Source organism: Eutrigla gurnardus, assembly GCF_963514095.1.
Source record: "Eutrigla gurnardus genome assembly, chromosome: 13".
Classification (NCBI taxonomy): domain Eukaryota; kingdom Metazoa; phylum Chordata; class Actinopteri; order Perciformes; family Triglidae; genus Eutrigla; species Eutrigla gurnardus.
The window spans coordinates 23,407,528-23,422,648 of NC_139936.1; the positions used below are offsets into that span (position 1 = coordinate 23,407,528).

At 41.4% G+C, this 15,121-nt stretch overlaps 2 protein-coding genes across 2 annotated transcripts; one reads left to right on the forward strand and one right to left on the reverse strand.

Moving 5' to 3' along the window:
• Positions 1-1,378: 1,378 nt before the first annotated feature.
• Positions 1,379-5,773, reverse strand: anapc7 (anaphase promoting complex subunit 7). Its single transcript, XM_084025064.1, has 11 exons — positions 5,575-5,773; positions 4,747-4,933; positions 4,463-4,582; positions 3,957-4,068; positions 3,634-3,787; positions 3,388-3,530; positions 3,155-3,272; positions 2,864-3,060; positions 2,554-2,778; positions 2,274-2,424; positions 1,379-2,184 (listed from the first exon to the last, which is right to left on the reverse strand). The coding sequence occupies exons 1-11, from the start codon at positions 5,673-5,675 to the stop codon at positions 1,995-1,997; spliced, it is 1,698 nt and encodes a 565-aa protein (XP_083881190.1). The 5' UTR covers positions 5,676-5,773; the 3' UTR covers positions 1,379-1,994.
• A 2,720-nt stretch (positions 5,774-8,493) lies between these two features.
• LOC311023661 (ubiquitin-conjugating enzyme E2 G1-like) lies at positions 8,494-13,946 on the forward strand. Its single transcript, XM_084025640.1, has 6 exons — positions 8,494-8,671; positions 11,133-11,235; positions 11,336-11,433; positions 11,665-11,843; positions 11,949-12,056; positions 12,148-13,946. Exons 1-5 carry the CDS (start codon positions 8,629-8,631, stop codon positions 12,033-12,035), a joined length of 510 nt encoding a protein of 169 aa, XP_083881766.1. The 5' UTR covers positions 8,494-8,628; the 3' UTR covers positions 12,036-12,056; positions 12,148-13,946.
• Positions 13,947-15,121: the final 1,175 nt, after the last annotated feature.

The following is a 15,121-nucleotide window of genomic DNA, read 5'->3' on the forward strand; positions in this document are numbered from 1 at the left end:
AGAAATAGGAGCCTTTTGCATTTTGCGCTGGCACAGGGTCACGGGTGCCGGTTATTTTCCACTGGCAGCAGCATGTTTTGGCTACCGACGGAGACACTGATATTTAAGTGCCCTCACACCATTCCAGGACATGGTGGTGTTTTTGTTATTTATACATGTCTTTCTTTCTTGCATTTGTCTTTGATCTAATCTTCTGCTTGCCCACAGCATGACCATACTTTTTATTAAAATAAGTATTGATGGATTTGAATGATTTGCTGCTCAGATGCTTTCTTCATCTTTTTTTTTTTTTTTACTTTGCCCTTTGATTCTTGTGTCCACTGATTTGATTCTTCCTCTCTTCTTCTTTTTCTTCCAGCAAAGGCCGAGTAAGCCAACCTCTACACTAAATTCCTCGCAGAAACTTTGGTTTTGTTTTGTGTTGTGCATGTGTGTTATGGACAGCACATCTTACAAGAGCTGCATGTCAGTTAAATATTATGAAGACGGAGGCTCATAAAGTTCATGTCACTTTTCTAGAATGGCCATAAATGTCTGATGAAAACTAGCCAATCCCACATCATCAGTCCTCCCATCCCCCGCATGAAGAGCCTTAGAGTCCCATAGTTCTCATGCCATCTTTCAGACAAAGATCATAGTTCCATGTACAGTAACTTGTACAATATTCCACGGTGCATGTCCGCTGAATCCACCATCTGTTTGACCAGACTTGTGTAATAGACAATGTATAGTATTGGTAAATAGAATAGACATTCGTCAGATAGTTCAAATGTTAAATAAGCTCAAAAACCAGTTCATCTTTCCTAAGGAAATACTTTTATGGAATATTTAAAAACTAAACAGCTTTTTTCTTTTCCTTTTTTTTTTTTTTTGCTTTGCACCGAGATGTGCAACATATTCGGAACAGATTTTGCCATATCTGGGAAGGCGGATGTGCAGTGGTGCATATGTTTTTACCATGAGAACGGCAGGCAGTCCTTCCACTGGCAGTTTTTGCCAAACAGCTGTACTGTATTTTCAGAGATGATTGTACACATGAACTTTGGTTTCAGGTAAATAAAACTGTCATACATGAAGAGTTTACTCGCTGTCCGTCCTGGTGTCATTACGATTCTTTTCAATATTTGGTCTAATGTGCTATTGACCACTTTAAGAGAAACTGGACCAGTTAATGTTTAATAACTTTATTATACACTTTAAAAATATGTACAAAATATAAACATTTATCTTGCAATAGTTAAGTAACACTTTAGTCAATTGCAGGGTTATTTTTTTTGTGACACAAAGGCAGACCGACACAAAAAAAAACATGTACATTATGACTGACAAAATGTAAATTATATTTTAAAGAGCAGTGAAAATATTGTACATAGTCACATTTTCTTTTACACGCACGCACACTGTTGCCTGTCAGAGACCCAAAGTTGTAGCAGATTCACAACCTTCATTGTGATCTGCAACTTTTCTTCTCTGCAGCAAACAAGTGTCAAACAAAACGCCAATTTAAAATCTTTGCCCTCCTGCAACACATGAAGGATAACTCCAGACAAATCTCCCATCACACCATCCCATTCTGACAATCGCTTCCATCTACATTTCCAAGTACCTTGCCTGGGAGAAGCTCTCCAGGATACCGAGCAACTCCACCCAAAATCCAAAGCAGGTCTTTTATCAAATAGGCTGATACTCACTTTGTAGTGAACACATTTTACATTAAGTTATACTTTGCACCATCTGGGACTGTGATGCATTTATTCAGACGACCAGCAAGATGAAAGGCAAAGTGCTGAAGGGGAAAAAAAGCCTCTCTGGGGTTGAGTGTGTACTGCTCCTGTTGGGAACGTGTAAAACGAGGCTCCACAGTGAAATAAAGTTGTCAGAATATTGGGGAAATATTATCAGAGGCCACCTTGTCTTGTTTGACAACCCTGAAGGCTGAAAGCTTCCACAGTCTGCAGTCTGTTAGGGAGTGACTGTACCTTAGGTGGCCTGGGTCACTGCATACCAAACCACTGTTCCTGATCAGCCCACTGTGCTGCTTCACTGTCGCTGCCCTCCAGATCTCCATCCTCCCCGCTGCCCTCCATGTCGTCACCATCCAGCTCCACTGTGGCATCAGTGGGACTCTCCTCCTTCTCCATCTTCTGCATGCCTTCTAGAGACTTCTGGTCGTTGGGATCCAAGCTAAGTAAAGAAAATGAACAAACTGAGGAACAAATCCTCATCTTGTACTTTGGTATCTCCATCATAAAAAAAAATCATTCTCTGGTTACCTTAGCGCTATGCTGTACTGATCCATGGCTTCTTGATAATCGTTGACAGCCACCAGGAAATCTCCCAGCATTCTGTGCAGGACACAATCACTCTGATTGGCCAGGGCGTTCCGGAGGAGAGCGATCCCTTCTTCGTATTTCTGTTCCCGACCTTCACAAAGAAACAGGACACCATCATTTCCACCTCTGTAGCGATATTAATATTTCTTACATAACTGAATATATTATCATTTCTGCAAACAGCCAAGTTGATTTGTGACAAGCAAAATGTTGTACGTACTGAGCAGTTCAGCCTTCTTGACCACAGCCTTGGTGTAGTCAGGTCTCTGCGCCAGTGCCTTGTCGAGCAAGGTTTTGGCTTTCTCCTGAGTCACCGGGTCTTCCAGGCACACTGTGGCAAGGATGGTCAGAGTCTGTGCATTGGCCCCCAGAGTCTTATAGATGTTATTGGCCATCCCCATAGCCTCTCGAATCCCATTGGATGCCAGGTAGCAATCGATCAGACCTGTGAAGGGACAGTTAATAGTTAACGGCTAAAGCAGGACAAATGTACTACATCTGAAAGGAATACAGAGACGATTCAAACATGCCTTCGTAGCAGTCGAGTCTGCAGGGGGCCAAGCGCATAGCCTCCCTGAAATGGATGATGGCTTCTTGAACCCGACCCATGTTTCTCAGTGCTGCCCCCTTCAGGAGGAGAGCCTGTACACTGTTGCTGTTCAGCTGGATGGCCTTTGCTCCGAGGTAGAGGGCTCTGGAGTAACGCTTGCTATAAAAGCTATGACAACTGAAAAACAAAACAATGATATTTCAAGTTGCAGTTTAGTTATTTTAGTTTTTTTTTTTATTAGAAAGTAACTGTGACCACTCAAATGACTCACCCGGAGATCACCCAGGGTTCGGCATGCTGGTCTGAGATATTAAATAATCGTCCTCCCAGGACTTCAACATCCTCCAAGTGGCCTTCACGGGCCATCAGGTAGCCATAAACGTCCATTCCTGCAAGTGCAAACAACAACAGACATTTTACTAAGACAACAAAAACTCCCCTGTTTCCAAGTCTCGTCAGTTCACTAGGTCAATCGAATCCATTAACACTGATCCTGCAGCACACCTTTGATGAGGTACGGGTCCAGCATCTGGGCTTGCTCAAATTTGAGGATGGCGTTCTTGGTGTCACCTGCCCTGAAGTAGACGTCAGCCAGGCTCACCAGGAGGTCCACGTTGTCCCGCAACAGAGACTTCTTTTCAAGGGAGCTGAGACGAGGGAGGGATGGAGACGCATGAAATAAACAAGACACATTAAAAAAGAAACCGCAATGTTCAATCAATTTGTATAAAATGTCCCTGCTCTGCTCACCAAATCGTGTTGATGGCTCTTTGATTGTCTCCTGCATGTATGAAGGCATAAGCTTTGATCCAAACAGAGAGCCAGTCCAGGTTGGGGATACTCTGGATCACATCCATGGTCATGGATGCCACTTCAGCCCCTTTGACTGACAACGAGAGAAGTCCTAGAGGGAAAGAAGCAACGTTTATTCAAAGAGCAGCTGGATTACGTGCTTCATTCAATTCCAAGCAGAGATGTTGTGGGCAGAGCTTCATGTGTAGAGAGGTAACATCAACTTGAGTTGTGTGTCAGCAGGTTAAATAATGGACGAAGGAGCAACCGATCATGCATACCAATGATTGCATCCAGGGCGAGGGGGCACTGTCTGAGGACCTCTTTGTAGCTCGTCACTGCAGAGCGCTCCTGACCCGCCTTCCTGTACAGGTTAGCTAGCATCATGTTGATCTGAGACAAGAGAAAACAATAACATCCATTTGACAAACGTTTGAAAAACCAGACCAAATAAAAACTATAAGTGGTAATTGTTTGACTTCACATTGTGATCATGATACTATTGCTGATCATTTTCCTTTTTCCCCCAGAAAAGACAGTATTTATCAAAGTAGATCCACCTGGAAAGTAGATTAGCTTTACAACCTTATGTGAAGGATGTGAGGATTACTTCTTTATGACGTAAAGATCTATAGGTTTATGCATATAGTTTTTGTTTTGCTTCTTGTTATTTATATAATGCGGCCAAAAGGTCTCCAACTTGAGAGAAAGAAGTAGTACATCATCAGTGTGTCTGAAGTAAGACGAAAAACCCTCCATGACAATAGCTATGAGAGTAGCAGCCTACCTTTGGAGTCCTCTGTCTGGATGGGATTCCATCGAGCACTGCAATGGCATCTTTATCCAGTTTCAAAATGGTGTAGCATTCTGCAATCTTGTACTTTACCTCAATTTCTGAGGGCAAACTCTGAAAGACAACATTTCTTTGTAATTAATTTTTTTTTCTATTACAATTCATGCTCACTGGTCAAGTCAGTGGTATGCATATTTCCCCCTCAAGGCGCACAACAAAGCAACTGCAGTGCTGTCTTGCAGGCTTCAATCAAACATTGAAACATGTATCAAACATACCTGTGCCTGTATGTTAGATGCAGCTCCGCCAGTAGAAGTGCGAACTTTAGATGTTTTGCTAAGAACCTTCTTCTGCTGCAATGCCATGCTGTACTTGCAGGCAGCATTACGGTATTCTTTATCATGGAAGATGGCATCGGCATGGTAAACCAACAGCTGGTACTTCTGGGCCGGCGAGAAAAGCTCTCTTGAATCAAAAAGATCCAAATAAGAACGTCATCATTGACACAATGGAATCAAGAAACACCTCGAAAATCAAGTGAAGAAAAAAATAATATTCAACAATATTCTTGAATATGAAACCCACAACAACAAACAAACACAGTGAAGAAGTTTGTATATAAATAGTAAAAGCATCCTCATTTCTGCTACAGTTGTATACGCTGGGCTACATCCGGAACATAAACACTGTATTGTAGCTGTGATGGCACATAGCCACTGATTTTTAAAAATCAAATCACACTGTATTGACAAGGGGGGAGTAAGGGGGAGTGGGTACAGTGTTCAACAATATAAAAAAATCCTCGTTGATCGGTTGAAATCATAATACAATACAAGCTAAGCGCTAATAGCGGGCGCCGTTAACTGTAGGAAACGCTTCATATTCTTGGAAAGGGACGAACACGAGCTCCCTCCCAAATAATATAAATGTATATCATATTGTCTAATTATTTATGTATTTATATAAAAGCTGTTTAACGACTACAATAAGTAGTGCCAGGTATTGTTGACCCGTTAGCTTTGGGCTGTCTCGGCTGACAACATAAAACAGTGGCCTAGGCACGCAACCTTCAGGAAATAGACGGACCCTGCTCTGGCAGTACTTACGGATTGTTATTACTCATTGTCAGCAACAAACTGCTCACTATCCGGACGTTGGAGTGAAGGCCAGCGGTAGCCATTTCCCGTACATGATCTATAACATTCATTTTCGATTACGTTGACGCGTGCTTTAGGTTCCGTCTCAGGTTGAAAGTTTGGGCTTGTAAACAGCTAATGCTAGCTAGCTTCTGATGTATTAAATATGGCGCCGAACGGCCTTCCTTCCGCATAATGCTGCCTTTACGTTCTCTTCACAAGCTCGTTCTTTTAACAACTATGCTAGCAAATACGATAACTTCATGAAAACCGTGTCTTTGGCGAGCGATTTCAGTATATGGTAACTTTAATTAGAAACAACAGGTAAAATGCACAGAGTTTAAAGTAATATTTGACAAGTTTTGTCAGTAAATCGTTTTAATTCGCCCGTTAAAAGATTACTATTAGATGTTACGTCGCGGATGCTAATTTATCTCCGATACCTATGAACGCACCTTCTGCATTCGCTGCAGCAATATTTCTTATTTAGTGAATTAATGTGAAGCTCCTCAATTTTACTTTTATTTTGGGCAACAACTGATAATACAAACACGACAAATTTGCTAAATAATGTCTGAACAGTAGTTATATGAAATACACAAATACAGTACGTTTTTATACTAGTTTACTTTCTTTTTTTATTAATAATAATAATAATAATAATAATACATTTATTTTGTATAGCGCTTTTCAAGGGATCTCAAAGACACTTTACATATACGGTTAAAAATCAATACATTTAAAACAAGTACTATTAAACACAGGGAGGCTACAAGTGAGTGCATTAAAACAAGCAGGTTATTCTTAAGTAGATAAGTTAAAAAGATGTACTGTGAAGTTATAAAACGGTTAAAAACAAGTAATATAAAGTTAAAAAACGGTTTAAAAGCAGGAACATTTAAAAACAAGTTTGTGATGCAATACAGATGAAGTAGTGGATTAAGGGGGGTTGAAGGCAATTCTGAAGGGGTGGGTTTTGATGAGTGATTTGAAGGTGGTCTGGTCGGTGCAGGCTCGGATGTGTGGGGGTAGTGAGTTCCAGAGGGAGGGGGCAGCAATTGAGAAGGCTCTGTTGCCCCAGGTACGGTGTTTGGTCCTGACAGGTGGGGAGAGGTGGTTTGTGTCGGAGGAGCGAAGGTTACGGGGGGGAGAGTGGTGGTGGAGCAGGTCGGTGAGGTAGGAAGGGGCCTGGTTGTGGAGGGCTTTGTGGGTGAGGAGGAGTACTTTGTATTCAATGCGTTGGGGAACAGGGAGCCAGTGGAGATTTTGCAGAACAGGGGTGATGTGGTCACGGGAGCGGGTGTGGGTGAGGAGGCGGGCAGCAGAGTTTTGTATGTATTGCAGTTTGTCGAGGATTTTGGCAGGTGAACCGTAGAGGATGCTATTGCAGTAGTCTATTCTGGATGTGATGAATGCATGAATCAAAGTTTCGGCAGCAGAGAAGGTGAGTGATGGGCGGAGACGGGCAATGTTCTTGAGGTGAAAAAAGGCAGTCCTGGTGGTGTGATTGATGTGTTGTTGAAATGTGAGGTTGCTGTTGAAAATGACTCCAAGGTTGCGCAAGTGTAGGGACGGGGACAGAGTGGAGTTGTCGACGGAGAGAGTGAAGTTGTGGGTGTTTTTGATGAGGGATTTGGGGCCGATGATCATCATGTCTGTTTTGTCACAGTTGAGGCAGGTGGTCAGAGTGGAGCAGGTGGCTGTGGTGATGGATTTGGTGGAGATGTAGATCTGGACGTCGTCAGCGTAGCAGTGGAAGTGGAGACCATGTTTGCGAATAATGTTGCCAAGGGGGAGGATGTAGAGGATGAAGAGAAGAGGACCAAGCACCGAACCTTGGGGGACGCCTTGGGACAGAGGAACAGTGGAGGAAGTGCAGTTATTAATGCTGATGAATTGCTGTCTGTTGGTGAGGTAGGAGCGGAGCCAGGAGAGTGCAGTGCCAGTGATGTTGTAGTAGTTTTCCAGACGGGAGAGGAGAATGGAGTGGTTGATGGTGTCGAAGGCTGCAGTGAGGTCAAGCATGATGAGGATGGTGAAGTGGCCGGAGTCAGAGGAGAGGAGGAGGTCGTTGGTGACTTTTAGGAGGGCTGTTTCGGTGCTGTGGGCGGAATCCAGATTGAAATGGTTCATACAGGTGATTAGAGGAGAGGTGGGTTTTGAGTTGAGCAGCGACGACACGTTCCAGAATTTTTGACAGAAAGGGAAGATTGGAGATGGGCCAGAAGTTGGACATGATGTCGGGGCTGAGACCTGGTTTCTTGAGGATAGGGGTGACATCAGTGTTGCCGTGTATGCATTTCAATGGTCAAGTCATAAGTATTTTGATCTAAAAGGTGAATATTCTATGACAAATAGCCATTGCATAGGTACACATAGTGTGATGTAATTAGTAGTAGTAGTAGAAGTATTTTATGCAGAGTACACAATAATACCACATTGTGTCCCTGTTTTGGATCAAGCATTGTTTCAACAGGTATCAGCAAAAAATAAAAGTGTCAAAACAACAATGCAAATAGATAATAATGATTAAATACTGAGACAAATGTATAAACTCAAACATGGAGATCAGGGAAGAGTTGTTCTTCTTCATGTGTCAAATAATAAGAGTGGTAGAAGTAATTCAAAACATTTTACATTTGTCAGACAATTTTACTTTAAATCAATATAACCACAACAAAACACCAAGAAGTACACAACAACCAAGTAACCAGTCAGCATCTTCATCATACATATATATATAAATATATTATTTATATATCCTTTTGCAGTACAGTATTGTGTCCTAGATTAGTGCCTGTTGATTTCTCGAGAAAGAAACGTCGCCTTGAACGCGCGCACACAGAAATAGTTCACTGCAGACGCGCATGCGCAGAGCTAAAGCCAGCAGCTGAACCTTGTGTCAAAACACAGAGGGAAATCAGCAGCAGACAGCGCACGATCTCACCCCCATTTGAGCTCTAGCTCTGTTTTTTCGAAAAGTATTTGTCGACACAAAGTGATTTTCATTTACGTCCACGTACCATGACCGAACAATCAGCATTACTTCTTCGAAAACAACTGGCAGGTAATATGAATAAATCATTGTGAGCACATACAGCCGCTACAAAGGCTGCCTACCGAGCAGCTAACGTTAGCTCCTTTTTTGTAGCTACGCAAAGCTATGTTTACGCCATAGGAGTAAGCTAAGCAAGCGACACAATGGTCTCCTTTATCACCGCAGTTCAGTGTGTGGCTGAGCTGATTTGATTACCTATTTTCTGTCGGAAATAAACACGCTTACGTAAGAATACATGGTTCAAATAACACCAACAGTGAATCACAACGCTAACCTTGCTAGCGGGCTAGCAAGTTCGACATTAGTTAGCTGGACGGAACAAAGGAATAATCAGTGCTGGGACTCATCTGCTCTGATGACTTAAGCTTTGCTAATGATGGCTGCATATGTTCCGAGCCTTTCGTAGACACATATTGCGACCACATCAGTAGCGACTCGAATAAAATGGCAAACTGGCCTCCTGGGTCTATAAGATAACATCTAATGTTTCTGGTGCACAAATCTGGCTCCGACTGCCGCCGGCTTTAACGCATCTCCGCCTCCAGTCCATCACTGATCACTTCTACTGTTGGCTCGAGACGAGTTATCAATATTACAACCGTTGGTGACAGATGCGTGTGTGTTTTTTCCATATTAATGGCAGATATGGACTTGGACACTGAGATTCCCCGTGATGTACAGTTGCAGCTAACTGACAGCCAAGTTCAGATTTTCTTTTCCACCGGTCTGATAAAAATGAGAAAATATAATTCTTAATTTTAATATGATGGCCAACAGGAAGAGGCAGTCACTACCAATCTTACTAAGTGAAAAAAAAAATCAAATAAGGTCATAAAATGCAGCATTCAAGATTAGAACATATTACGATGGTCAACATCCCAGAAAATGTAATCTCATCACGAAATTGATATGGTTTTATTATTTTTCCAGTTGTGTGTAGCCAAATGAAAAAAAAAACACGTTTTCAAAATTCATGTACCATCGTGATGCACAACCTTAGATTCAGGTTTTCTTGTGTTTCTGAGTGACGACGTCCATCTGCCACTGCATCCAGTGATTAATTCTGACTGATTCACTGTGCTCTCTGTGTGTGTGAATCACTTACTGTAGTGGTTGATTAAATTCAGTTCTTCAAGTTTATGATTCACTTCACAGTGCTAATTATTTTTGGCAACCACGATTTGATCCAGTGAACTTTAGCCAAACTGTTTGTTTATTATATTAACAATGCTGTGAGACTATGACTTGTTCTCCTACAAAGTGGCACAAAGAAATAATATATATGGAATAAATGGAGAGATACTAGAAGTAACATTTCTATTACTTCAGTAAATATTCTGATATGATACAAATCACTGAAACTTGAAATCTCTGATATGGATGACGGAAAAGTCATAAGAGGAAGTCAATGAGACAATGTCAATGTCTGGAGGTCAAATCAGCACGATTGATGCTTTGCTTTTTGAAAGTAATGGTGTTAATTAAAGGGGCTAAAACAGCGCTTGCTACTTGTTCAGTGGGGTCAGCAGCTTTTTACCTACTTTGCATCATACATTTGTTGTGAATGCAAAGTTTCCTGCAACATTTCCTGCAGCTGCGTCACAGTAGAATTTGTATCAACAGCAGTAATTGAAAGGAAATAAAATTGCACCTCACCTTTTTAGATTTACCTGTACCTTCCATCACACACGCTTTATTAATGTCAGTGATTTCAACGCACGTTCATTATGCCCGCGCTGCATTTTCATTTTCCTCTGAAAGCCTTCACCGTGTGCCAACCCCCCCCCCCCCCCCCCCCCCCCCAAAAAAATGTATTGAGGCATTTGGAACAATGTCTATAAAACTTCATATATGAACAATTAAATTCAATCATAACGATCATCAACACAAATATTATATACAATCATAAATACAATAAGTAAAGTAAGAACAGAAATTCTTTTTGCATATAGATACAAATAAAGTACAGTATCAAATTATTACCTATAACTAAATATAACATATTGCTTACAAAACACAAATAAAACTAAATTGCACAAATCCTATATCACACAAAGACAGAAATAGAACAACACTTCTATTGCACACAGTTGCATTACAGTCATCTAAATCCAGGCCGTTCTTGACAGAGAGAGAGGGTCTGCCCTGAAGTTGTGGAAAAAATAAAAAGGCAGTGTAAGAGGATAGATTCCCCCGCTCCCCTTATTTCAGGCTTCCAGTTGGGAGGCCAAAGGTCAACCTCCCCGTTCCCTGTCCCCTTCTCCATCTCCATCTCCTACTTCTGTGTGACCTGCCTGACTCACAAACCAGAATTAAGGCACCCACTCTTACAAGGTTAACTGACCCTCGTCTTTTTCCGACTACTTTCTTGCTCACACATGTAAATCTTTGTCTTTTTTTTTGTGAAATTACTAAAGTTGTTTTATTTCTAGTTCATTGTATTAAAAATCCTTTATGCCTCTCTTTCCAGAGCTCAACAAGAACCCCGTGGAGGGCTTTTCAGCTGGTCTGATAGATGATGATGACATTTATAAATGGGAAGTTGTGATCATTGGTCCACAAGATACCCTTTTGTAAGTGAGAAAATATTTGGAAAATCATGTAATTTGGTTGAGAAATACTTAATATACATTTCTACTTTAAATTCATTATTGTCTGTTCTTTGTATTGCAGTGAAGGAGGTTTTTTCAAAGCATACCTAACCTTTCCCTATGATTATCCGCTACGGCCTCCGAAGATGAAGTTCATCACTGAAATTTGGCACCCAAATGGTAAACAGGTTCAGCAGACTCTGTTATGTTTACTTGCTTTAAATCTTCATTGTCATCACTTTGTCTGGACAATACAATTCATTATTTATTTTTTTGCTACGCTACTGGAATATTTGAGTCATTTCTGTGATTTAAGCAGAAACATAATCCAGGCATTGAGTTCAGTTGTAATGAAGTATGTCATTGCATTGTGTCGCACCGCTGTTACATTTGAGCTCCCGTTCTCCACAGTGGCAAAGAACGGGGATGTTTGCATCTCCATTCTGCACGAGCCGGGAGAAGATAAGTTTGGTTATGAAAAGCCAGAGGAGCGCTGGCTTCCCATCCACACTGTAGAGACAATCATGATTAGTGTTATCTCCATGCTGGCAGACCCCAACAGTGACTCACCAGCTAATGTGGACGCGGCGGTGAGTTACACTCCCTCACCCACCCCACCAATACTAGAAAGGCTCCTATCGTTCTTGTTATCATGGCACCTCAAGTAAGCCCAGCATGTGTCGTTGCTCCCACAGAAAGAGTGGAGGGAGGACCCCAACGGTGAATTCAAGAGGAAGGTGGCTCGCTGTGTAAGAAAAAGTCAAGAGATGGCTTTTGATTAGGAATCAAGTGTAAATTCCAGGGTAAGTATATTGAGTAATTTCAGCAATGGTGATGTATGAAACCTTGTTTCTTTGGAAGTAAAAGTAATTCTGATCTTTTTTTCCCCTTCAGTTAAAGGAAATGCCTTCAGAGGGAAAATGTCACCGAAAGGCTTTTGCACCCCTTGTTTTGCCAGTCAAAGGAGTTGGTTGGCTTCAACCACGTTTCTGTGAACGGTTGTCGTTATCCACAAGATGAGCCAATTTGAGAAACCCTACCAGCGAAATTTACCTGTTTCCTACCTGGAATTGTATATTTAATTTTATTTATTTTGAAAAATTAATGATGTAAGATATGTCACTACTGTAAATTAACTTGCTTTTTTATCTGCTGCTGAACAGTTTCTACTTTATACCAGGTTTCTTATGCAATTTAGTGATCAAGATTGTGTCAAACAACCAACCCGTTACCATTAGGTCATCACTTGTCCTCCCTACTGAGAACTTGTCACCAGGTTACTGTCGGCCCAACATACCTTTGTCAGTAGACGTGCTTATTTTCAACACTGTCATTGAATCACTGTTGCCTTTTGTTGGCTTCACGTCCTCACCGTCTGCTTGTTGTTTAGAGGGACAGGCTGAGAACTTCTAGAAGGTTTTTCATACCATTGTTTTCTGAGAAACGGCCTCCTGCTGGCATTTTCTCCTCGTGCTCGCGTGTCTAAGAGATATAAAACCATGACTCTCAAACCTGCATGATCCCCTCAAACAGCTCCGTTATGTATTGTTGCTAGCTGTCGATGTAAATGGAATGGCTTACTCAGTGATTTGAGAGTTATTGTTTTATAACAGATTGACTAGCACAAGCAGAGCAAATGGTAACAGAAGACTCGTGCCAACTTCTCAGGATCAACCTTTTATTAGGGTCTCAATTAGCAGCACCGCAAACCTCCAATCTTCCCAAGCCTTTCCTTGAACACGCGGCCCTCATGGTCAACGGAGATATCTATTCATTCATGAACGTCTTTTCACAACGTCATTGTGACTCATGGATAACCAAATACAGTCCACGTGTGTGCTGGTTAACCAGTTACCTTCTTAATCTATTAACATGGGGAATGTAGGGGCTCCACAGTAGAATTAGGCTAGTCATTCGTTCTTTGTTGTGGCACATTTGGCTGCCGATCAGTGTGAGGACTCTGGATAGATTGTTGAGTAACGCTCTTTAATTCTATCATTGCTTGAGTTCTTATTGGTTCAACTTAGATAATATTTATCACCTTTTCATTTAATCCCTGAATCCGGTTTGTAATTCTTGATAGACTTGAAGTTAACTCACCACTTAGTAAACTTATGAAAAGGTGTTCTTATGAGAAATGGACACAATGCTCCCGTCTAGGTTTTTATTTTGAAGAAGCTACACAGTCGTGTTTGGGTGGAGTCTGGAAACCATTGGCTTGATTTGTTCACGTTCATCGATGGCGTCGCTGGCCATGAAGCCACGACGACATCCGTTCTGTATTATGTCGTTCAGGATCGTGGTCTGTGACGGGCATCGTAAAAATTAGCTAACCATCTTTTTGGCGCATGCAATCAGGTTGGAAGGAGTTGGGTATGTTACCATTTGTTAGTACATTCTGGGTGAATGTGATGTGTACAGTTAGTAGATTTCTGTAGATTTCTTTATGATCACATAACTGCTGTTGACATTACCTTTTTAAGTCAGAATTTTCTAACCTACCATGACCTCCTCTGACCGGTGTTCACTGTATTTGCACAGATTCGGTGCGTTTGAAATGTCATTAAGCAATACGCTCTGAAAATGGTGTGTCCAGGTAATCCACCCTAACGCCATGATTTCTTTGTTTGTTTTTCATTTTGTGTCAATGCAATGTATATTGGACATGATGCTCAATAAAGTGTGTAAACAGATTGGCCTGAAGTTTTGTTTGAGATTTTAGATGAAAACACACTTGGGGTTCAAGTACATGAGACCTCTGCTCTGTAACTGGAAGCCTGGGAGCAGAGTCGGGTTTCAGGCTTGGCTGGATGCTACGCACCGAGCTGGGGAAGATGCCAGCGACTTCTCTGACAAAGCAACAGCAAATATTGGGATTGTGAGTAACGATGAGAAGGCAGGTGAAGTTTGTTGAGCAGCTGAAAATAGAATACGGGTTAAAAGCTGGAAAAAATGATTTTTTTTGCTTTTTTTGCTTTTAAATTGTCAAATAATTTTTTCTCTAAGTCTGCAGAGAAGATGCAAGGAAAAGTGCATTCAATGCAAAATGAGAATTACAAGATCTCATACAATTACAAGAAGATCAAAAGTAAAACTAACTGTTTACAGAATTCTATATTATATTCTATATTGCCCATATTATATTACTGGATTATATATATAATTTTTATGTAAGGATTTCACCATCGTAGCTGATCAAGGTGGAGATAATTCAAATTGTTTATTTAATGTGTGGAAGTTAATTACACCTGGTCATTTTGTGTGTATAATATTTTGAAATGTAGAGGAGTAGAAGTATGAAGTATAAACTCCCAAAAGTGTGTATAAGAACTTTTTAAAGTAAGTAAATATGCTATGTTGTGTAATTGTCCTTTTTTACGTTGTGATTTAAAATCACAGAAACATAGCGCTCATGAATAACTTCCAGTAAGGAGTGTTCTGCTTTAAATGTGCCGTCTGTAATAAGGCCTTGCTTTGCTGCATGGTGCCTTCGGCAGGCTTTGACTGTCTCAGTCAGCAAGTCAATCTATGATGTCTGCCTTCTTCCAGGTGACCACATAACGCCCAACGTCCCTCATGTGTAACACCAGTACTGGCATGCTGCTGTAGCTATAATCACATCAGTGTTGTGTCTCAGCATGCAGCCCTCACAGCCGGACTGACACCACCTTTGCAGTGTAGCATGTTTACAGCACAGAGCCCATGAGGCTGCAGATGAAGCAGCGCTACCTCAAAGCGCTCTCAACCGTAAAGTGTGACCACCACCATCCACCTCGTGTTGTGTTGTGTATCTCGTAGGTCAGAATCCCACCTGGGGAAGGAGGCATGGGACTCATCACCTTAGAGAGGATGTGACAAGGGCGAAGCC

Coding starts and splice junctions, on each gene's coding strand:
- anapc7 (XM_084025064.1), bottom strand. CDS start 5,675: ATGAATGTTATAGATCATGTACGGGAAATGGCTACCGCTGGCCTTCAC. Junction 3,531..3,633: donor AGAGCCATCAACACGATTTG/GTGAGCAGAGCA, acceptor CCCTCGTCTCAG/CTCCCTTGAAAAGAAGTCTC. Junction 2,425..2,553: donor CAAGAAGGCTGAACTGCTCA/GTACGTACAACA, acceptor TTCTTTGTGAAG/GTCGGGAACAGAAATACGAA.
- LOC311023661 (XM_084025640.1), top strand. CDS start 8,629: ATGACCGAACAATCAGCATTACTTCTTCGAAAACAACTGGCAG. Junction 8,672..11,132: donor TCTTCGAAAACAACTGGCAG/GTAATATGAATA, acceptor CTCTCTTTCCAG/AGCTCAACAAGAACCCCGTG. Junction 11,236..11,335: donor GGTCCACAAGATACCCTTTT/GTAAGTGAGAAA, acceptor TTTGTATTGCAG/TGAAGGAGGTTTTTTCAAAG.